The sequence below is a fragment of the Tenebrio molitor genome, chromosome 1 (assembly GCF_963966145.1).
Source record: "Tenebrio molitor chromosome 1, icTenMoli1.1, whole genome shotgun sequence".
Classification (NCBI taxonomy): Eukaryota; Metazoa; Arthropoda; class Insecta; order Coleoptera; family Tenebrionidae; genus Tenebrio; species Tenebrio molitor.
Genome location: NC_091046.1, coordinates 7,136,913 through 7,161,313, shown reverse-complemented (window position 1 = coordinate 7,161,313; position 24,401 = coordinate 7,136,913). Strand labels below are relative to the sequence as shown.

The 24,401-nt window shown below is 36.7% G+C and overlaps 2 protein-coding genes and 2 long non-coding RNA genes across 12 annotated transcripts in view; 3 read left to right on the top strand and 1 right to left on the bottom strand.

Annotated features, from left to right (window-relative positions):
- Positions 1-4,403: 4,403 nt before the first annotated feature.
- LOC138128343 (caspase-6-like) lies at positions 4,404-9,022 on the bottom strand. Its single transcript, XM_069044550.1, has 6 exons — positions 8,895-9,022; positions 7,589-7,740; positions 5,518-5,784; positions 5,293-5,465; positions 5,112-5,241; positions 4,404-4,796 (listed from the first exon to the last, which is right to left on the bottom strand). Exons 2-6 carry the CDS (start codon positions 7,698-7,700, stop codon positions 4,456-4,458), a joined length of 1,023 nt encoding a protein of 340 aa, XP_068900651.1. The 5' UTR covers positions 7,701-7,740; positions 8,895-9,022; the 3' UTR covers positions 4,404-4,455.
- LOC138128465 (uncharacterized) lies at positions 5,784-6,517 on the top strand. The gene is made up of 2 exons (XR_011158687.1): positions 5,784-6,181; positions 6,253-6,517. It is a non-coding gene; the product is annotated as an uncharacterized lncRNA (long non-coding RNA).
- A 2,151-nt stretch (positions 9,023-11,173) lies between the features above and the next one.
- Positions 11,174-16,270, top strand: LOC138126912 (uncharacterized). The gene is made up of 2 exons (XR_011158005.1): positions 11,174-13,010; positions 15,976-16,270. It is a non-coding gene; the product is annotated as an uncharacterized lncRNA (long non-coding RNA).
- Positions 16,271-19,062: 2,792 nt separating this feature from the next.
- The window catches only part of LOC138128267 (serine/threonine-protein phosphatase 2B catalytic subunit 2-like), a 144,613-nt gene continuing 139,274 nt past the window's right edge, over positions 19,063-24,401 (top strand). For 4 of the 9 annotated variants that reach the window (XM_069044468.1, XM_069044457.1, XM_069044463.1 and 1 more), the window contains exon 1: positions 19,063-19,254. In XM_069044468.1, coding sequence (XP_068900569.1) covers positions 19,206-19,254 — 49 coding nt within the window. In that variant the 5' untranslated portion in view covers positions 19,063-19,205. The remainder of the gene's footprint in view (positions 19,255-24,401) is intronic. The other 5 variants (XM_069044487.1, XM_069044483.1, XM_069044476.1 and 2 more) reach the window with 3 other exon arrangements.

Below are 24,401 nucleotides of genomic sequence, written 5' to 3'. Positions count from 1 at the left end.
TCACATCAAATCTTCTTCCATAGGTTTCAACTTCCAAATTCAAATTTACGTTTCATATGAAGTTTCCACTTTAGAGCAATCAAGAAATCGTGGAATCGTGGAAAATAATTTTGTATTGTTACTAAAGTAACGTTAACTACAAGCTAGCTGATAGTAATTTTATTATAATCACTGAATATTTTATTAAATGTCGATGGGAGAATGAAAAGTTTAATACATTACACACTGCGAAAGCTCTTTCACGTGCTCTGAATTTTAAATAACCTCGGCTACGCTTAAGCTTCGCCTCGGCCATTTAAAAACACCTCGCACATAAAAATAAATGTTCTCAGCTTGTAATCTAAATAACTATTTTTATCCACAACCGATACATTATGAGATCATAATTCTACTGTTTTGAGACGTCTTATGGGATTAATAAAACACTAATGTCATATATTATAAGACACTAGTGTCTTATAAGTAATAAGACACTATAGCGCTAAAGTCAGAATAACTTTATTTAGATCTATCTACTTAAGATTTACATTAATATTCACAGTAACAGACAAAACATTGGCGTTGTTTCCTTTTAAAAAAACAGAATGTGTCCTAAAGACGCACGATAGAAGTGAAACTTTTGTATTACAGGGAAACATTGTAATTATTCATCAATCACTTTTAAATAGCATATTCACAACAAAATTGTATATTTTAATGAAGAAAATAAATTATAAACAAGGATAACACTAAACAATATCGAATGCGTAACTCATTGTTTATTTTTAAGCCTCCAAATCAAAGAGACGACATTATCGATAAATGCCGTGAGTGTGACAAAGACAGAGACACTGCTCCCACTCGACCCAATAGTGTTTATCCCCACCACTTTTCGTCACACAAAAAGGTTGCCGATCAGAATTTCAAGACCCTCCCATAAAAAGTTTCACTTCAAAAAAGAAAATATTGTCGGTCTTTTTTTTGTTTCATTGGCGAAGACAGATTAACTGCAATAGTAGATGGAACTGTAGTCTCATCAGAAGTTTCGGTGCACTTTCAAAGTTGCCTTTAACATAGAGACGATGAAGGTACATAGGACTTTTTACTGACATTGAATTACGCCGATAGGAGCTCTTCGGTTATCACTGATGTTACACTTCTTTTTTTCTTTCCATTAATAAAGTTTGCAAATTTTCGTTGGCTTCCTTCGATTTTCTCGGTAATGACTCTGAAGTCGCTTTTTCAATTTCTGCAAGTATTTCCGCTGCAGTATTCTGATTCTAGCCAATATTTTCTATTTTTGAAAAATGAATGTACAATCGCGGCCATCCAAAAGTGAACGATAGCTTGCGAAAATTTCCGTATTTTTCGTTAGATTAAATCAGGCTGTATTCATTGGCGTTCGTGCAGCAGGCGTTACTATTTTAATAATAAAAAGTTGTAGTAAATAATTTTTACTAAAAATGAGACTGAGAAGTAATTGATACATTATTAAAGTGAAAGTAAACTTTAGTAAAGAAACCTTTCCAACACCTATTGGCATTGGCCTCTCAAGCCTGTTTTTTTGCCAACCCCTCTTTATATTGAAGATGCAAGTCTGACTGCAATGTAATTCTCTCGCCACAGCAGCCAACGACCAATTTTCTTCTAGCTTTGCAATAGCACTAGCTGTCTGCATCGGAGTGAGATGTGGCATTTAAAAAAAATAGTTTCAATAATTTTTTTATCGCTAGTGTCAAACTTTGACATTTTAGGACGCCAATGATTTAAAGTAAAAATCAAACTATAAAAAAAAACGTTCACTTTTGGATGGCCGCGATAGTACCAGGGGGGCTTTATTTGAAGTCATTCGCAAAGTTGCGTGTGCGCAAATTAGCAACATGCGAATGGTATTGCGCATATCGCTAAGCGACCGTTCACAATACCATTCGCATCTTGCTGATTTGCGCACACGCAACTTTGCGAATGACTTCAAATAAAGCCCCCCTGGTTGTGGATAAAATTTTGTATTGCATTCGTTGTCTTATTAGCTTAAAATACTCAAGAAAAGCGTAAACAGCTCGAGCTAACGCTCTCGTGTTTACCTTTTTCTTTCGTGTTTTATATGCTTAATAAGACACTTATATCGCGCGTTCAAATGAAATCCTGGGCTGAGTAGGCGTTGGAAAAATTAAACCGTTTAGAACAGTGTAAAGTTTGAAATTCCCGCCGTTAGACACGAATAACATTTGTTTATGTTTAATCGGGACATGTTTGTTTTCAACAATGAGTGCCCTTAGATATTTGCTTCGTGAATAGGAATCGTTAAGTTATTCTATTTTTAATGTAAAACATTATAAAGACAAAACAAAAGAAAGATTTTCTTGGCTCTAAATTTTAGGTTAGCTGTCAACATTCTCCAATTAATCTACGCTTTAAAAAAGCACAACAACAACAATAATAGATTAATTTATCATTTCAATCTTACTTACGATAATTTGAGGTAAGAATATACCTACTATCTTAACAGATTATTCATTGGTATTTATTATTGTTATCATTTGAATGAAGATAACCTTGTTTTAAATTACCGATTTTGTTTCATCATGATTAATTTTACTTTGTAAATATTAAGTATATCAAGTTATTAAAAATAAAATACCCTATCCTTTAGATACTCAGTTCCACATAAAACCAAACATTTATCACGTGACTTCCGGTATACCTTAAATTTGACATTTAAAAACAATATTGAGTTTGTAATGAACGTACTAAAAAAGGTGGTTGTAATGAATTCTAATGAATAATGATTGAGTGTCAACTTGACCCAACAAAAAATGTACGAGAGAGCAAATCTTAACACATCTTAAGAGTAAATTCGCAATAATTTTCATTCTAAAAATTATTTTGGACTAATTTTTTAAATATCGTATTAAATAAGGTACCAACTTTTTTCGACGTGTTAACAAAAACCCCATTTTTGGATTTTTTGAAATACATATGTCAAATTTGAGGTAGGTAAGTATACAGGTAGTCACGTGCTAGCTCTTGTCAGACACATTTTTATCTTTATGTCCGATCGGGCGATTTTTGCCCACTTATGGACTAGTTTTTAGGGCGTAATTCAGTATATTATAGCCCAGGGCTGTAAAAGTTTTTATTTTTCACTTTAGTATAATTGCATGATGACTCCTAGGATACGAAATATGTAAACATGTCCATAACAACCGGGGAATAAAACAGGGCCTAATAAGAATAAGCGGGCGTAATGAATTCATAACGCCCTCATCAATTCATAATTGCAAAGATGCCAATTTTTTTTTTTTAAGAACGCGTATAGTGAAAAATAAAATCTTGTATGCACCACGGCGTCACCGAATGATTACGCCCATCGAACGATATCCATCTCTCGGGCTAAAGCCCTCGAGCTGGATTCATCGTTCTCCGGGCGTAATCATCGTTGTAACGCCCTTGGTGCATAAATAGCTATTACCGCCCTTGTTTATGCCGTTACTACAGTAATAACAATAACTGGCTTATTCCACCTTCCTGATTTTTGTGTCGTTATTTTAAAATTGAATCTACCTAAATTATTATAAAATTCAAAACTTCGACCGGACATAAAATTTTGTATGTACCACGGACATAATTAGCGTTTGTGACCCTAGCGAGTTATGGCTCTCAACTGACGTCTCGAGCCCCAATGTCACGCCGCGGGCCACAAACACCTTCATTACGCCCTTAATAACTATTATACAATTAGAGGTTATGCAAATAAGAAATAAGAATTAGAAAATAAAGAATTATTAAGAAAACATTATTTTTTTCTTATCCCGTTGAATATTTTACAGGGATAAGTCATTTACAGGGATTGGGTCATTTGAGTCATTTGGCATAATAGAAAAGAAATATGAGATGACACTTTGTTGGGCATAATCAGGCAGGGAATATTTTTTGTTTTGTAACAATCTAACGAAATTTTGAAATGACATTGATGACCAAAATTTATTGCTCGTGACTGCATATCTTTTTTGCATTAAAGACTTTACCATATTACTCTGAAAGTTATGTTAGCACTTTTGCATTGGGTTCTGATATCTTGATTATTAATAACAATCGATGAGATAAATCTATCACGGCAATGAAAATTTCTGGGAATCAAATCTAAAGTACATAACTTTTGTTATTAATCTTATGGTCGCTAATTATTGATAGCAAGTTCTCCCGTACGGTGAAAATTATAATCCCTTCCATAAAAGCTAAAAACATTACCGATTTTAAGTTAACACTTCCCGATAAGCGTCGGACTATTTTTGGACTTTTCCGAACATCACAGTCATTTACGCTTCTAACCATTGCTCTAACCCGTTAGCGTCGACAACGCAAAAATTTCTGTAAACCTTCTACTTTCAGTCAAACTACAGAAGAGACAAACCAAACCAAAAAAATGTATAATTATTTATTTCATATTCACATACACATTTTCGCCTTTTACAGTTACTTATTCCGCTTTTCCTTATCTTGCAACAATTCATTCACCTTCTGATGTAACTCATCGATGCTTTCTTGCATAGCTTCCTGATTTTCTATAAGCTTGATCAAAACGTTTCTATCCTTGCTCCTGTTCAGATAAAACTTCTTCTTCAAGGTTGACACGAAAACGGGCATTTGCTTTTTAATCGCGTCTTGATCGTTATGGTAGTAGTTTCTGCATAAACACTTCGTCGTTCTAGTGATCAAAGAAATAACGTCGTCTCTTCGTCCGTAAGCAGAAAAGTTCTTGCATAGCTCCTGTATGAACCAAGTTCCCGTTTTTGGGTCTCTGAACGAGACGTTTCCTGGAAAACGGATTCATTAAAATAAAATCCAATTTATCGCAATAGTTAAGTACGCTCCCAAATTTATCACGGCACAATAAATTCTTATCTATGGTGGTTGGTGCATAGTGCAACGCAACTTAGTAACGAATATTGCACGCGAATGATCTGGAAATTCCATCTGTAGAAATGACGTAAATATTGATATCTATCACTCTTACACCTTTAGTGGCTGCATCACGTTTTATTTATATCTGAAGGTCTAGCGATTTTTGCGAAATTTTACAAATCCTATCAGTTTGTAAATATGCCAAAATAAATAAAAGTACAATTTACCTTCTGTAGTAGAGTAAACTATCAGCATATCAGGTCCAATATAATTCGTATTGAAAGTTGCATCAGGAACTAGTTGTATAGTTTTGTTGGTGTGTTTGGAAATAGTAGAGTAGTTGTCGCCTTTGCAGGCCTAGAAAGAAATAAAAGTAGATTTGCAAAATTCTAGTTTGTGGTGTCCCACCTGAAAGACGAACATTTTTGGTTTGTTCTTTAAATCTTCGCACTTATCAAACACTTCCCAAAGTTCGTGCGTGTCCACAGATACATCGTATGCATGCAGTCTGTTGAACTCGTCGCCATGGGTTAAGAAAAACACTATTAGACTATTTATTTGCGAAAGATCCTCTTGAGCGACTACAAAAAGTGCTTATTATCGTGCAAGTTCGAACATGCATATATTTATTACTTTTGTTAATTAAGTTCAAAATCTTATCCCTCGTGTAGTCTGTGAAGATGTGATTCTCATGAATATTGAAACCTATGCGACTCATACACGTGATAAGTTCATTAACATCTCTTCTGCTCCCTAGTCGATATTTTTTGTCTTCGAAACACTCTTGATTGAAAATTAGCACCAATCCGGGATCCTTTCCGTTTCTCGGATACTCGAATTTAGTAAGAAGGAACTCTTCTCGTTCAACAAATTTCTCTAGTTCGTCGTTGTTTTGTTTAACTGCAAGGTTATCGTCGCTATTTAATTGTTTATAGAACTCAAATCTGATTGTCTTTGTTCTAAATCTAAATTAAATTAAGGAGTGATTAGTGCAAACTTATCACACGAGGAAGCGTGATATTTTTTGAGCTACCGGAGGACCGAATACAATCTCTATGACACATAAGTAAATATTCTCGGATAACCAGAATCATGGTAGTGGTGAATATCAGGTTACTGTAATATAGAAGTTTTTACGGGACAAGTGACAAATTTGACAATTTTGATTTAAAAATTATGACCATTGTCAAAATGGAAAACAGACGTTTAATGGGAATGGTGTTTTTTAATGAACTTTTGTTAACCGACGACAGTGATAGTTCAAGCGATGAAGAAGTAATCGTGCGAGGACCACTAAGTAAGTTGAAAATTGTAGCCAAATGAAACTACCAAATAACAAATACATGCTTGTTAATATTCGTGTTGCAGTTCTTAGACCTAGAATAAGAAATTTTGTAGAAGATGTTGTTGATAATTACTCTGAAGCTGAATTTCGTGAAAATTTCAGGATGTATAGAACCACTTTTAAACATATTTTGGATCTAGTTTTGGATTTAATGTCGAGGACATCGAAGATGAAAATAGTGAAGAGTTTAATGAAGATATAATTATGGAAAGAGATAGATTGCGAATGGGTCAACAAAAGAGAAATTATATTTGTAACAATTTATTGCAATAAAGTTTTTACAAATTATACATTTTTATTAAAGAAGACTTGGTACGAACAAAGAACATTCTGAACATCTGAACAAGAACTAAACAAAAAAAATGTCATTCTCCTTTCCCGAAATTTTGCTGGAACCACTCGAACATATTTTTTTTTTGCTGCATTTTTTCCTCGTGGCGTTTTTGTTTGTTGTGTTCTATTTCGGACAAAGTTGTAGTTTTTCTTTTTCGTGCAACAGAGCTGCTTGGGCACAGATTCTTCGTGCAAGATTCCTTATCCGGTTTAGCATTGAAAACGCCATCATCGGTTCTTCCGATAGTTTTTATTGAACAATGAGGGCTTTCAGCCCTATTTTTTTGAATCGTTTGATTATACGGTGGTGTACTTGAAACTGTAAACTGTGGATGATATTTTGGGTTTTTAAAATATATGTCGTGAAGTTCTTAGAAACATTTCCAGGTATGTTTATTGTTTCCTGTTTTCTTATTTTCGCTTACCACTTTGTCGTAATTTTTCTTTAAATTGCTGACGACTTTAGAATGTTGTGTTCTTTTAACTTATTTGAAATCATTCCCCATACCTGTTTTTTATTGTACATCGGAGAATCAAACTTATGTTTATAATCCTTAAAGGTTTCGATCAGCAAGAATGTGGCTTCTTCTGACCACCGATTTTTTCCTTCCTCTGTGTGGTCCTCTGCCTACAATATACATATTTTCAAAAAAGTGTTTATTTATTCCCTTATATTAATTTAATACTTACATTCATGTTTGTGGTGTTGGTGGAACCTTCGCTCACAATATTTTTAATAGTTATTCTTTCCGACAGCTGCTTACTACGAGTATTTGTAAAATATCAAAAATAACCGAAAAAACCGCCGTATTACGTCGGTCGTTTTGGTGACAAATAAACAACCAATTTTTCAGAGACAGTTGTTCCTTAAATACTAAATTTACAGGAATGTATTTTTACGGAACGCCGAACCAGAATTTTGGTTAAAATTTGATATTTACGGAATATACCTTTAGTAAATTATAGTATGTATAGTATAGAGATTTCGTGTATGTAATGTAATAATACTCGTGTGTAACTACTTACCAATGGTAATTTCCTCTTGGTGCTTAATCTCGTAATCTGGGCTCAGATGGGTGCTGGTTTTTCTGGCCTCCGCCTCCGGGACAATTCGTGATGCGTCTTCTTCTACAGACATTTCTGTTACGTTTATTTTCCTAGGCTGGTAATGATTCGCTCTGAAACGCAAAGCTCGGTTGGACTTGGTCGTTTTAAAAGTCTCACAGCGCTAGACAAAGCTTATAACAACAAAGGCATATTGCATTAAATAAATTGAAAATAATCTTATCTGCCCACAGGCATGCGTATTTATTAATTCGACTTTTGATAAAAATCTATTATTATCAGGACAGGCAATTGGTGAAAACTCTCAAAATAATAAGTTTAGTGTATTGTGCAACATTGTTTGTTTGCTAAATTTTATTTCTCGATGTTCAGTTTAGCCAATTAATCATAATTTATGAAAAAAAAAAAAATTAAAACAAGATCTTTAATTTTTATCAATCTTTACAGTTTGGGAGTACTAGATATTAATAAATTAATGTGTCTGCCTAAAATTATTTTTAAGTGAGTTATCACAAAGTAAATACCCTAGATCGACTTATTTTTCTGGTTCTTTGATTTAGTTTAGTAATAATAATGGCCAAAAGTTTTGTAAAATGATGTCAAACTTCTAAATACACTTGTGTTTGTTTTGTACTTTAAAATAACGTCAAAAAATTATTCTTCTGTTATTATCCCTAAATAAAGACTATAATAGTTATTTGTATATCAAGGCCGCGAAATCATTCTTTAACGTACTAAGAGAAAAATTATTGCCGAGGCCACTTGCGGCCGAGGCAAGACAATCTCAAGGATGTTAAAGGATTTCGCGGCCAAGGTGTACATAACATTTTTTGTGCAACCGAAAATTTGTAATTATGTGTTATAAAACCAACAAGCAAAATTTACTTCACTGTCAATAAATACATATAAATTCGGCTTACATGTCGCTATGTAAATCACATAAATAAAACCATTAATCTTGTAAATAATCGTAAAAATGTCGGAAGAGAATTGTAGTGAAACTGATGTTTCAGTTTCGTGTAGGTATTCCTCCAGAGTTAAAAAGTACGTGTTATAAATTCTGCAGTTTCTAATTTCATACCCGAAAAATTTAAACGCCAGTCTTACATGGAAACTCTGATTTGTATCAAATATTAAAATAACATTTACTTTAACAGCCGTCGTTAAAAGCAACGGCCACGAAATTGGATTTCGTGGCCTGTTTTAGGTCGCGAAGTGCTCGTTTCGCGTACGGTTGCACAAAAAAATGTATAAATGACGTACATACCACAGCGGATAAAACAGGCTTTGTGTACACTTCGTGGTATCTGCATGGATTTATATACCATTTGTGGCAAGTTTTCAGGAAAATTCCTGTAGAACGTTAGATTTCATTATCTAGAATCGAACACAGATAATTGTTTATGTAAATAAATTATGTAAATATTTAGAAGGAACATTTTTGATATGAAAAATATGTCCTAAAACTGAACCTTTCAATGTTTGATTCTGTGTTCGGAGCCAGAAGTATAGTATGAGATTTAATAGGTTTCTGTCAAAATTAGACATATTTTTTAATCACGTTTAAGTATCCAAAAGAAAAACCTCAGAAGTGGAAGTACGGTGTTGGGATCAAATAGTCGTGTGCGAGATGAGATCAGATTATCATTAAAACGTAGAAAAATGAAACAAAATATTCGTTTACAACTAGATACCTATTGCAAAAATACACCGATTTGAAATTTTCTTTTCACAAAAATATGTTTGCCTCGGTAAAGACTCCAGGCTTATTGATTTTCGTTCCAGTCCAGTACGTTTGGAAATAATTTTTTTCCTTTGTCTAGTGTAACTTCTTATTATATTTTTTCTTTCTGAGAAGTGTTCGCCACAGTGAAAACTCAAGGCTCATGATTTTGATACCAATCTAATGAGTTTATTTAGAAATATGCCTAATTTCGCATACTTGAAACTTTCCAATCAGGCAAATTAGAGACATCAGACAAAAACTAATTCAAATTGTATCGAGTTTGTCGTATTGTCGCGAGCAAAAAAACTGGTCGTCAAAATGATGTTTTGGCATAATGGAAAATGCTCCATTGTAAAACGGTTGTAAATATCGTAACCTATCATCATGTTGTATGACATTAATTGTCATTTTTTTCTCATTTTTTTGACACTTTGTTGACATGGGCATAATTAGGCAGGGAATTTTTTTAAATTTGTGACAATCTAACCAAATTTTGAATGGCATTGACGACCAGAATTTTTTGCTCGCGACAGTACAACCAAAGCGTGAATTTGCAAAGATGTATCACATGATTTCCCTTATTATTTAAAATTTCACAGCTGACAGACAGCCCTCAGTAGTATCTTTGCAGATGTTTTGTCAGTTTTACGTCAAAAACTAGTAAACTAGATAAGATAAGAATGGGAGCGGGTCTATTTGCGTCCGCACTGTGTATTTTGTACATATGTATAACAATATGGAAGGCCATACATACGTATTTGGTTCTTTGATTGATATTTTGAAGTGGTTACAATGTTTCCAAAAAGAAAAAAAAATCAGTGAGAAGATTAGAAATACTTATGACAAAATACACTTTTCAAAAACATGTTGGCAATATTTATGAAATGTTGGCTCTCTTACGATAAAGAATATTTCATTTGAGAGAGAAATTCGATATTTCGTCTGATCAGTGAGATAAATCAATACATTTTTACCTTTTATCCTACATACAATGTGATCATTGATCAGCAAAAAAAAGAGATAAGGGGCTACCATGGAAAACAAAACTTTTCAAAACGTATGACGTATGACGTATTGTGTATGATAAATCCATTCACCATTTTCTTCGTTTCCATTTCGACAACAGGATTCTGTTATGAATAATTTGTATTTTCGAGCAAAAACCTTTACTTAAATAAAATTGACAAGTGATAATTTATTAAGTTACGCCATACATTTTCAAAAATGTAGCTGCCATTTACCTCTTTTTTGGTTGTTAATATTGTATATTTTTACGTTGATTATAAGTACGAATGTGCTTTTTTTGAGTCGTCATATTTTATCATTGAATTATATTGGAACTAAGCCATGACAGAGCTTTGGATATAGGTAAGAAATAATTTTTGGTTTATATAATATTTTTATTTCAATATTATTGAAGGTATGTTAGCGCCATTTACCGGTCAGCCTGTACAGCACCGCGGATATTCGAAACCCAAGACGAAGGTCAACGCCAATGCATGGGTTTGCAATATCGAAAACGGGAACACGGGAAGCAGTGCGAATTGAGACGCTTGAGACGTTAGAGAAAGAGATGTGCTAATTAATAATTGATTATTGTGCACCTCATGTGTCGATTAAAAATTGTTGTAATCGTCCGATAATTAAAAATTGTTATCTTGAGAAGGGTAATGCTTTTAGAGCAGCGGTGGGATAACACAAACCTGCCCGACCGCAAAGTCGCGAATTTTGCGAATTTTTGAAATTGAAGTAACGAAAAACGGTGTTTGTGATTTGTGTATGATTTCCTCGATGTCACCAAGTACGGACAAACTGTGAGTACTTTTTTTTAAGCCGCACTTGCCCGACGGGGCTATTAAAAATATCCAGTTAGTGCATTTTACGTTGTCGCACTCTTGCGCAATATTGTGTCTTATTGAATTGGAACAGTGACGGTGACTTTTACCATACGTTCGCATAAAGTGTTTATTTACGCAAGGCGATTATAATTAAGAAAAGAAAGTGGGAAAAGATCGAAAAATCAGCTCATCCAAACGACGCGAAAAAGGGCCGTTTGATCGACGGACGAGACGGAACTCCAGTTATGATTGTCTTGACGAACGCTCTTGTGACTGGACGGGAAATTCAGATGTGGATATTCGGCTGAGAAAATTAGAAGCGCTTGTAGATAGATTAATAAGACGCGAGTCGCACTCTAGTGAAAATAGTCAACACGTTGTTCGCATGGCGGTGAAAAGCGATTGCATTCCGGAATTTTTGCCCGGTAAACCTAACCAATCTTCGGTAAAATGGGTAGATAAGATTGATCAATTGGCTAGAGTCAACAAGTGGGATGAGAATACCACAATACAATTAATGCAGAATCGGTTGACAGGACTAGCACGTACATGGTACGATAATTTGACGACATCCCACACCCACACGTGGGACGAGTGGAAAGCGTTATTAGTCAAAACGTTTCCCGATCATCATGATTTTGCTGCTACGTTACGACAGCTTCTCAATAGAGAAAAACAATTCCACGAAAGCATGACGCAATATTATTTTGGAAAAATGAATTTATTACAGGCCTGCAACATCACAGGCAAACACGCAGTTTCTTGTCTCATTGACGGATTAAGTGATCGCACGCTCCGAAACGGGGCTAAAGCGGGATGTTATGAAACCCCTGAAGAGTTGTACACTGAATATCTTTCCACATTAGTCGCGGAAGTCGCAGATAACGAAACGAAAGTTGCCAATAGGCGAGGCAAAGGTTTTGATCGTAGGAGGTTGGGAACCAAAATGAGCCCGAGTACGAATAAACGGAATGATAGCGATTCAACAGAGAAACGAATACCCCGGTGTTATAATTGCCACGAAACCGGACACGTTGCGGGTAATTGTCCCAAACCACGAGTCGAGTGTGGCAACTGCAAATTACGAGGTCACGAAGCTGGCAAATGTAGACGACCCAAGACGTCAGGGCCTAGCGTAAGGCTGCTGTGTCCCAGCGACAGTCAGGATTGTTATTTTGTTGAGTGTGCAATAAATGGCAAACCCCTGAAAGGGTATATTGACACAGGTTGTAGTATTGTAACGCTTCGTAAGGCAACCGCTATAGAACTACAGCTCGAGCAAAGACCATCAACACAGCTGATCAGAGGTTATGCAGGAGGAGTTACACCCGCGTTGGGGGAAGCAGAAGTGACATTAACGATGGACCTCATCACGGCCAAAGTGACAGCAAGTATTGTCGAAGATCGCGTGCAAAGAGTGCCGGTTATTATCGGACAAACAATTTTAAATCGTGCCGGTGTAACCATGGTGTTGCGCGATAATCAAATCAGACTCTTCGACAAACATTTGGCTGTCTTACCAGGGTTAGACGACCTACCCTCGCGAAAAGTTGCCTTGAGGTCAAAGGAGGACGTAGTAATTCCCTCACATATGATTGGATTCATCGAGGACTACAGCCCGGAGACCTACGATGGTGACGTCTACGTAGAAGCCACTACGAGGCAACAGCCGAACCACGAGTACAGCATCCCAGGCTGCATTACGTCCACAGGAGGAGTGATCTCGGTCCGCAATGCAGCAGATAGCAACTTGGTATTCAGTCGAGGGCAATTGTTGGTTCGAGGACTTCCATGTAAGTTGGAGAGCTCTACAAACGAGGTGAGCAATTTTTCTATTACTCCATGTAACTTGCAACCGTTTCTCGTGGACGATGTTACGAATCAACTCTGACAGAACGCGAACAGTTCCAGGTTTTGCAATCACTAAACGAATTTCTAGACTGTTTTGCTTCCGATACTAGCGAACTAGGTAAAACGACCATTTCAGAAATGCATATTGAACTTAACGACAAGTGTTCACTCTATTCAGAGACGCAGGAATGACATTTCGTTTGTCTAAATGTCAATTTTTCCACAATCAGTTAGAATATTTAGGTCACGAATTGAATATGGGGGGCATACAACCTGGACGAGCGAAGACTAAAGCAGTGAGCGAGTACCCAAGGCCAACCAATGTACACGAAATAAGACAGTTCATAGGGTTAACCTCCTATTTCCGGAGACTCATAAAGAATTTCGCCACCAAAGCCAAACCACTTACGAAACTCACGAAGGCCAACATGCCGTTTATTTGGGGAAAAGAACAAGAAGAAGCTTTTCGATTCCTGAAACAACGATTAGTGGAACGCCCGGTGTTAGCTTTGTACAATCGAGATGCTCATACGGAGCTGCACACTGATGCATCTAAACATGGTATAGGCGGGATTTTATTACAACGACAACAAGATCAGACGCAAAGACCAATTTGTTATTTTAGTAGGCAGACGAGAAAGACGGAGGAAAAGTACCATTCGTATGAGTTGGAGACCCTTGCTGTGGTCGACTCTATGAGACGATTCCGTATCTACTTGTTAGGAATCCACTTTACGGTGGTGACCGACTGTAACGCTATACGAACCACGATGACCAAAAGAGATCTCATTCCGAGACTGGGACGATGGTGGCTGCTGACACAAGAATACGACTTTAGTGTTTAGTACAGAGCCGGTCAGAAGATGGCGCACGTGGACGCTTTGAGTAGGAATAGTTTACAAAAGGAAATAAACGATCACGAAAATGAATTTTACGTGCACCACATGAGCATCAACGAAAACGACTGGGTTCTGGTTGCTCAACTAACGGACAAATTGTGCAAACACATGCATGCTGTCTAATCCCGACAACCAGAAGATAACGAGGGCAAGCGCATACATTCAGAGTATGTACTAAAGCAGAACCGAATTTTTAAAGTAACACCAACAGGTGAAAGGTGGGTTGTGCCCAAGACTGCACGTAGTCAAATTGTTTTTTTCCATCACGATAACGTCGGACATTTTGGTGCCGAGAAAACGGTGGAACTAATCAAAGGAAAATATTGGTTTCCAAAAATGAAAAAAAAAAAAAATACGTTAAACGTTATGTCTCCTGCTGTTTAGCATGTATGTACAACAAGGAGCCCACGGGGAAGCAGCCAGGTTTTCTTCACCCTATTCCAAAATTTGACATACCCATGCATACGATACATATAGACCATTTAGGACCAATTGTCACGAGCGCCAGAAAGAACACGCATTTGATTCTGGCTATAGACGGGTTTACGAAGTTTGCTTTCCTTAAAGCAGTACGAAATACGTCAGTAGGGCCAGTGTTAACGTACCTAGACGAGATTTTTAGTATGTTTGGAGTAGCACAACGAATTGTTTGTGATAGAGGAAGCTGCTTTACCAGTAAACGTTTTATCAGCTATTGCCAAACGCTCAATATTAAAGTTAACCACAATGCCACGGCAACACCTCGAGCCAACGGGCAAGCAGAACGGTATAATAGAACGATTCTAAGTTGTCTAGCTGCCTCTACGGATGATGAGCGAAAATGGGACGAAACACTACGTACGATACAATGGGGCTTAAATACAACGGTAAACAAAACGACTGGGAAAACCCCATACGAGTTGCTCTTGGGATACCAGCCCAGGCAAGCAAACGATGCCTTTTTGAGCACAGAGGTGTGTGAAGTAACCCGGGATGACGACCTTCCGGCAACACGTATTAAAATTGGTAAACGAATTAGTGCAAAACAGGCACAACAAAAGACTCATTACGACAAGAAACGACGAGCTGCACCTACTTATACGGTGGGCCAGCATGTTTTGATACGAAAAGTTATTCCGACAAATGACGGGAAAAGTAAAAAGTTGTTGCAACACTATAGTGGTCCTTACGAGATCACAAAAGTTCTGGACTCGGACCGGTTTGTGGTACGAGATCTGTCTGGATCAACGAGATCTCAAAGACACTACGAAGGAGTTGTCTCAATAGATAAGATGAAACCATACGACTTGAATTCTGAGACGGACACGGACGACAGTAGCAGTGATGCTACTGGGCAAAACGTGCCTAATATGTCTGAGCAAAACGTGCTTAATACGTCTGGGCAAAACGTGCCTAATATGTCTGAGCAAAACGTGCTTAATACGTCTCGGCAAAACGTGCCTAATATGTCTGAGCAAAACGTGCTTAATACGTCTCGGCAAAACGTGCCTAATATGTCTGAGCAAAACGTGCTTAATACGTCTCGGCAAAACGTGCCTAATATGTCTGAGCAAAACGTGCTTAATACGTCTCAGCAAAACGTGCCTAATACGTCTGGGCAAAACGTGCCTAATACGTCTGGGCAAAACGTGTCTAATACGTCTGAGCAAAACGTGCTTAATACGTCTCGGCAAAACGTGCCTGATTCGCCTCAATAGGGCAATGACGAAAAAGTACAAGGACAAAAACGTTGTCCTGACACGAGGGTACCCGTAATGTTTGAGCAAATACGTTGCTGAGCAAATACGTTGCTAATCGAATACGATGTCCGGACGCTTACGAGAATACATCACCTTTGATACGAAAACGAAAACGATGTTGACAAATACGTTGTCCCAATATACGAGTGAAAACGACACTTGTACCTGTTAGTGATTGTATTCATATACGTTAAGACGATACTGATGAGCTCATCGCGTTGATTACACGTTGTACTAACACTAATATTATTTATCTTACAGTGAAACGTTGACTTTTCCTGTTTTCTCGTTTTAGCTATGCTGTGCTGTAACTCCACGAGGACGTGGGCAAATGGAGCGTGGCCGAGCTGTTAGCGCCATTTACCGGTCAGCCTGTACAGCACCGCGGATATTCGAAACCCAAGACGAAGGTCAACGCCAATGCATGGGTTTGCAATATCGAAAACGGGAACACGGGAAGCAGTGCGAATTGAGACGCTTGAGACGTTAGAGAAAGAGATGTGCTAATTAATAATTGATTATTGTGCACCTCATGTGTCGATTAAAAATTGTTGTAATCGTCCGATAATTAAAAATTGTTATCTTGAGAAGGGTAATGCTTTTAGGTAATACACGTGTTATTTCTCTTGTAATGTACGTATAATAATTTTAAACCAATAAAACCATATTCGAAAATTTCTCTTTTATGTTTCACATCAAATCTTCTTCCATAGGTTTCAACTTCCAAATTCAAATCTACGTTTCATATGAAGTTTCCACTTTAGCGCAATCAAGAAATCGTGGAATCGTGGAAAATAATGTTTTTGTATTGTTACTAAAGTGACGTTAACTACAAGCTAGCTGATAAATAGTAATTTTATTATAATCACTGAATATTATATTAAATGTCGATAGGAGAATGAAAAGTTTAATACATTACACACTGCGAAAGCTCTTTCATGTGTTCTGAATTTTAAATAACCTCGGCTACGCTTAAGCTTCGCCTCGGCCATTTAAAAACACCTCGCACATAAAAATAAATTTTCGCAGTTTGTAATCTAAATAACTATTTTTATCCACAACCGATACATTATGAGATCATAATTCTACTGTTTTGAGACGTCTTATGGGATTAATAAAACACTAATGTCTTATATTATAAGACACTAGTGTCTTATAAGTAATAAGACACTATAGCGCTAAAGTCAGAATAACTTTATTTAGATCTATCTACTTAAGATTTACATCAATATTCACATTAACAGACAAAACATTGGCGTTGTTTCCTTTTAAAAAAGAAAATATTATTGGTCTTTTTTTTGTTTCATTGGCGAAGACAGATTAACTGCAATAGTAGATGGAACTGTAGTCTCATCAGAAGTTTCGGTGCACTTTCAAAGTTGCCTTTAACATAGAGACGATGAAGGTACATAGGTACATTGAATTACGCCGATTGGAGCTCTTCGGTTCATTGATGTTACACTTCTTTTTTTCTTAAATAAAGTTTGCAAATTTTCGTTGGCTTCCTTCGATTTTCTCGGTAATTACTCTGAAGTCGCTTTTTCAATTTCTGCAAGTATTTCCGCTGCAGTATTCTGATTCTTGCCAATATTTTCTATTTTTGAAAAATGAATGTACCTGGTTGTGGATAAAATTTTGTATTGCATTCGTTGTCTTATTAGCTTAAAACACTCAAGAAAAGCGTAAACAGCTCGAGCTAACGCTCTCGTGTTTACCTTTTTCTTTCGTGTTTTAATAAGACACTCATACAATAAATACCTAAGTATTTTTTTTTTGTTCGACACTGTCAGAATTTGAGAATTTTCTCCTATGTGAACGGATTTTGATAAATGTCACAACTTGTCAAAACGAAACGTCAAGCTAATTTTAAAGGTTTTAAGCGATTTGGAGCCTAAGGGGCTCGTCGAACAAAAAAAACGTTGTATTCAACTCGTTCGTGTGTAAATTGGGCCTTTTTTAGCACGCGTGGGCCATTTTAAAACGCGTGCCAAAAAAGGCCCAATTTACACACAAACTCGTCAAATAAACTACTATTAAATACATATGTAGGTGACTGGAGGTTTTGAAAGATGTCAGTGTCAAATTAAATTTGTAACAAAAAAAGGCAAAACCTTTATTTATTTGGTTACAATCAGGTACTCAGCCGCTGATTATTTAGAGATGATAATCATTTTTGAGGAATGTGAGCCTAACGCTAGGGAGGCAGCATTCATTTTTTCGTTTGCAATACATTGCAATAGTTATTTATGTATCAAGGGCATTATGAAGATGTTTATGTTCATGTTATGAGTAATGCCCGTGGTGCAAAGAACGTTTTATGTTGCAGTGCATTTGAATTTGTGAACATTTAAAAAATTTATAAATTGTAAACTTGATTTTGCTAAATTTCCTATTTTGCGGTGGCTCGCATCTATGACGACTTGTTTGAGCGGGCGTAATAAGCGGACATTATGATTTATACGCCCTAGGGCATTATAGCCTACTTAATATATCTCGTTGTCAAGGTATAAAAAACAAATAATGATTCAGTGAAACAAACATTTTTTGTAGCTGATGGTATTATTTTTGAAACCTAGTAACTGGCTTTATAACATCATACCTTGAGATGACCTTCTGGGATTGGTAGAATTACACGTCTGTTCACGGAAAAAGCATACAAGTCTTGAGAGGGATTTTTGCAATTTTTTGGCTGTGTAAATTTACTTTGTATTGTATCAGGTAAGAATTTACAAAGGAATTTTGATTATACGAGACTTAAAGGAATCCACAATAAACCTTGAAAATAAAGAATAACACTTATAATGTTGATAACAGTCACATTAGAGACGGCATTAAGTACACTTTTACTGACTGAAATCGAATTATTTCAATTACCTATCTGCCACTGACAATGACAGTGACATCAGGTACTGGTAAATCTGATTTACACATTTACATATGAAGTGCACAAGTCTTATAACTCAGTTATGTGTAAGCAGTAGTAAATTATTTTCTTCTATTTTTTGACAACTTATTGTCGTCGGCAGGTGCCAATTTTCTCTGGGGCGCGAGTTCTGAAAGACATGTACAAGACAGTCAGATAAAGATCTGTTTGACCATATCAATTCGTGTTCTTTTTTATTTCGTTTAAGAAAGAATAACTTTTTAATACACGGAGAAAACGCTTCGTTTTTTAAACGTTTCTAACATGTTTCTTTTTGAAATTAATACATATTTCGACAGTGGCATCTAGCGGTCGGCGGTTGAGTTCGTTAAGCAATGGCTGCGATTCTTATTGGATTCTGAGCGCGAAGGTTTCGGTCGTGTGGGGCGCCGCCGCCCAGAGCCCGCCAGCAGGAAAGTAAATCCGTCGGCGGCAGAGCAGCAATGATCCGACGCGAACGACGTGCGCACAGCTGAGAGCTCTGGCTGGGCCGCGCTCGTCGCTCCATCTTGAGTAGAATATAGCTTGTGAACGGTGAGTGTATTATTGTGCGACAAAAATCCGATGTTTATAGTTTAAAGTGTATAAAATTACTTCAAGAAATGTCTTCGAACAACCAGAAGCTATCGACCACACAACGTATGATACAAGGTCAGTGATGTTATTGCGAGTAATCGGCGGTCCGAGCCGCTCGCGCACTTCGTGTGCAGGATTGATTTTCTAGGCGCCATGACTATTGATTTCACTAATATTGTGACAGTTTAACGCTAAAAAACGCCGAAATCGCAGGACCGCAGGAGCCGCGATGGGCTCCGGCCCCGTCCTCCCTACGGGCGGATTGCTGCTGGTGCCAGCCGCCTAGGAATCAGGCTTGCCATGCTGCGGTGTTCCTGATTTGGCTGCGTCTATTTAAATGTTTACACCGCCGCAACTCTCCGCCAATTCAACAGGAATTTGACAAGATCGAGCCGGAGACCTCTTCTGCTCGCTTCTTCGCTGCCAAAGGCCAACGGCGGTCGTGTTTGTTATCGCACGCAACGCGATACGGCTACGCATTTTTTCTACATCCAACATACGATCGTTTATTTATTTACCTTAAGGCGGCTACTGTACAATGCCGCTTCTAAATTTACTGTCCTGGAGGTATTTCGGGGGATCGTAAACCCACACCGTTCTCTTCCAAACAATGAGCCACTAAACCGGCCCGCCTTTCCTTCATAACACGGAAATTTTCATGTTTGTATGGATTTTTTCCAAACGATTCGCAGATATGCGTACCAGATAATACGCAAATTATGCCGGTTCCACCGCCTTCTTTCGAATCTCGCACACAAAACCGCCAACCTATAAAAAGGGTTTATCAAAGAAACTGTTTTTATCACATCTATCGCATCCTCGCCATGAACGAGTTGCTTTTTACATCTTATTAAAACCGATCGGATGATTGACATTGACACTCGGCCAGCTCGGCCATTTCTTTTTTGACAGATTAGAAAACTGTTGCCACCTTAGCCGACTCGGAAAAGATTAGGAAAAGATGTCTTCCGAGAAAATTTCACCACGAATTAATTATGTTTTCCTGTAAACACCCATCTCAAGGAAATTAATTTTATCTGTTAGTTCAACGTGTCGATTATTTCGAGTGCAAATAAAGTACATTTAATTTCGAAGCGGTTTCATTAATTGTGACAGGATGACCAACATAATTTATGATTGCGGTGCTGCATGACATTTCAATTATTGAATTCTCTTTTATCACATCAGAAAGTCATTGGAAATTATTTCGACCAGGTTTAGTTTGAAATTTCATACCTATTCACATTCGCAAAGTTAAATTTATTCGACTGATCATTGCCAATTGAGATCCTTCTCTGTGGTTGTTATGACTTTTGGAAATCATATTTCAGCGTCATTCATATGGATTTTGTTTGACTAAAACAATAAACAACATACATAAATTAGTAGATACAGTTAAAATCCTATTTAGGATAATTTTTCAAAATGTAACCTTTGCTGAGTTCACCATAAAAAAAGGATCCAAATGAATATGTATATAGGTTTTGCAAATATTTACCTGTTTTTCTTTTTGGTGTTTAAAGACACTAAAGAATGTTTGATTTTATTAAATATTTTAGTAACGTATATTTTTTTATCACCAGGAAAAACTTAGCAGTTGGTACACACCGTTCTACTGACATTTGTGACAAGTGACCTTATGTCAAAATCCGAATTATGTACATATAAGCCATTCACAAAACTCCCGACATTTTTGACATTTCAAGCTTCCCAAATTGATATAATTAAGTCCCAGGTACAGCCAATTAAAGTACATAATAGGTGGTTAATGAAATAAACTAAAAAATTACATATAAAATCGCAAAGGACAGCGAATGTCAAGAGAGTTTTCTGCATACATAGTAGATTTGCATAACATTTTGAAAAATTCATCGTGTGGAACGTTATTGTCATAGTTTTCTTTTAATTTACATTCGCGTAATAAATTTTGAAAATTCCACCCGAGTCAGAATTATGGAGTGCGCTCCAGGATAATACAAAGTGAAATTAATGAACTGGAGTCACTAATGAAGCTTATCACTTGGGAATTTTAGACTTCATGAAATTGAAATTATTTCTTGTATAATTTATGTCAAGTTCTTTACTTTATAGTACAGATTTCTTAATTTAAAATTCAAATTTGAGTTCGTCGTGGCCCCCTTTGTCCAGGCGGTAGGGCAAACAGTAATTGATATTTAGTACAGGAGTGTAGCGATTCCGAGGTCATTTCTGCGTGAAACGCGTTCGTAGGTGTGGATTACGTAATTATTGATGAATTTTGTCAGGTAGGATTTCACTAGGCTTATTACCTAGCTGTATCGATTTCAGATTTAGGCCGGATTATTGAATTAGGCAAACAATAAGGAAATTAGAGAGCACGAAAGACTGAGAAGAGTACAATTACGTCTCTCAGCGAACTGCGAACCCTTTGGTGTTATTATAACGTACCATTCGGGAAACATCATTAGAATGCCCTTTGAAATTGGAACATAAAGGGGAATTACCGCGATGGATTCGAGTATCACAGAGAGACGACGATACGAAATTTACGGTTTGTACGAATCTACTTTTATAAAGCAATTAAATCATTGACTGCTGAAGTTTCCGACTGGTGTCACAATCTCTTCCATTCTCCCAACACCCTACCCGAGATTTCTTTTATTGATGGCTTTCTTTATTTCTTCCTTCCTGCTTTTTATGTTTCGCTTTGCTGTGGGCATCATAACTTGTCGTGTGAATTTCTTTTTCTCTTTTTTCTCGTTCCGCGGAGGTTTTCAGGCGGTCCGGCCAATTATTGCCCCCTTGTGATATTTACTGTCATGCTAACTTCTCTTTTATCCTTTTTAATCCAAAAATTCATTCCGTGACTGTTATCTTTATCGTGGATTTGATTGCAATTCTTGTGTTTCCGAGGGGCAGGCACCGAATTAAAGTCTCCCGAACGTTCCTCTCCTTTAATTGTGCCGCGCAGATTTCCCCAATCTGCACTGCGTGCTTTTACGGCCTTCGCAAGTGGAAAATTTAATCTTTATTATATTTATTCAATAACGGTAATAATGAGATAGTAAGCACTATCAACAAGTTTCCTACAAATGCTCTCGGCGCTGAGTCTGATAAAACTGATGCTGAAGAACTCGTAATTAATTATGCAACAAGAAGTAAAAAATTAATTGGTAACAATGACTGTCGAATTCATCGTGAAATGTCACTTTTGACAATGTTCGTGTGTTTGACAGACCCAACTGCTTTTGACCACTGCAAAATAATCGAAAAGAATTCGAGGATTCGAGTATTTGTGCTCGTGAATATCGGGACCAGTTTTTTTATCTCGTCCAAAATAAAAGAGAACCGAATGTGAAATAAATGTCAGAGGTCACAGACATTCGTCATTTAGATGCGATAGTGATCGCGGTATCACTAGACATTTTTTTACATTACATTTTCCAAGATTGACCTGAAATTTTGAGGATGCTTAAAATTACAAGAATCTGGGTGTAATAACTGATGGGAGTGTTGTTATTAATAGCATATTAGTCAAAAATAGGCGTCCGTAGACATAGATACATCTATTATGTAGTTGTTTATTTATTCGAATCTCCCAGGAAGAAGACGGTGCCAAATTTAAATTTTCACTAGGTTAGAAGAACAGGATTTAATCTGTCAGCATCTCTAGGTACGCTACTGTTGGGTTTTGTTTCTCGTAATTCCCCACATTGCTTTTTGGTTTTGTTCGTTGTCATAAAATTGCCAGTTTACAATTATAAAATAAATAAACAACCGCGTTCTATTAAAAATTTGCAATTATAAATAGTTGCTTCATGCATTATAAATAGGTATCGATAAAAATGTGTTCAAAAAAAATTCATTCGGACAAATAAATATTGACTGTTTTAGCCAGTGCGGAATGGTGATTATATGCAAGTACGTCAACACGAACGATCTAATAATTAAGAGCTGCAATGTGAAGAAATTTATTAATTCTTCGGAGTGATTCACACTACCAGATGTTCATTTTCAGCGCAATTTTCGCACCCTATAATATGGACGCTATTTCATTCTGAATTTTTCAGCAGCTCTCCGCTACAAGCGTAACTCGTGCTGAAATGAATAACGTTATTAGAGCACCGGTGCTTTTTTTTTTTGTACCACGCTTAACATAAATATGCCGGCGGTAGATTTCACATTTTGGCAAAATATATTCTGTCCAATCTGGAGTACGAAGAGTGGGAGTTGCACATTTTTTTTGGCGTATGTTCCGCAGCGCAGCATTCGCAAAGTCGAGACCATTCGATCTGAAAATCTGTCAGATGTTGTTGACGGTACTACACATGGATTCTATCCCAGCAGACAGATGCTGTGTGACATAAGTAAAAGACAATATTGTTGTATTATTTATAATAACAACGTCTTGAAGTGTGAACGATAACAATTAGTTTGAGAGCTTTACACATATTCAATCACGTGGACACGACGGGGGAACCAAAAAAAGAAAAGAAGGATCAGTTGGGATTTTCAATTTTTTTTTTCAAAATTTCGGCGGTGAAGATTTTTTCTCGGAACGTTCATTTAGCAATAGAGAGGTGATTTGATATCTTTCAGGAAGCGATAATCATTTTGGCTTGGTCCATGTTTCAAGAGAGACACAAGAAAGACAGTTTATCATTTCTTCTTGAAGCAGAAATTCCATCTATTTAAGAAGTTGTAAGAGATTTTGGAAATTTGTTGCTCACTCGACGTCTAATCGATCCTATCTTGGAGAAACATGTCTATTTTCTATTTATATACCTCACTTGTCTGTTTTTATCGTGAAATTACGTGTGTGTAAACAAATAATGATGTAGTGAAGTAACAAAGGTAAAATATAAAATTTAGATAAAGTATCGATGTTTAAAATTAGAACTTATCGTTGCGCTAATTTTAAAATGAAAGTGGAAGCAATTTATTAAAAGTAATAATTAAATCCAGTCGATTTTTTTCTCGCTGTAACTTTACATTTGAGATTGTTCGAATCGCTTTTAATAAAACAGTAATTTTAACATTTTGCAACGTAAATATTTAACCGAACCGATGAGGGATGTTTGATATTTCTTGTTCCGTACGGAGGCGGAGGTTACCAATTCTTTGTGTAAATTGTTTAAGTTTCATTAATCTGCCTTCGCATTTTCATTCGGGAGGAATCCGTCTGGCGACATTCGAAGAACGGAGGATTTAAATTGTTTTAATTAGGACCGGACGTGATGTGC

Coding starts and splice junctions, on each gene's coding strand:
- LOC138128343 (XM_069044550.1), bottom strand. CDS start 7,700: ATGTCTGTAGAAGAAGACGCATCACGAATTGTCCCGGAGGCGGAGGCC. Junction 5,785..7,588: donor CCAAGAGGAAATTACCATTG/GTAAGTAGTTAC, acceptor ATAACCTTGCAG/TTAAACAAAACAACGACGAA. Junction 5,242..5,292: donor CAAAAATGTTCGTCTTTCAG/GTGGGACACCAC, acceptor ATTTCTTTCTAG/GCCTGCAAAGGCGACAACTA.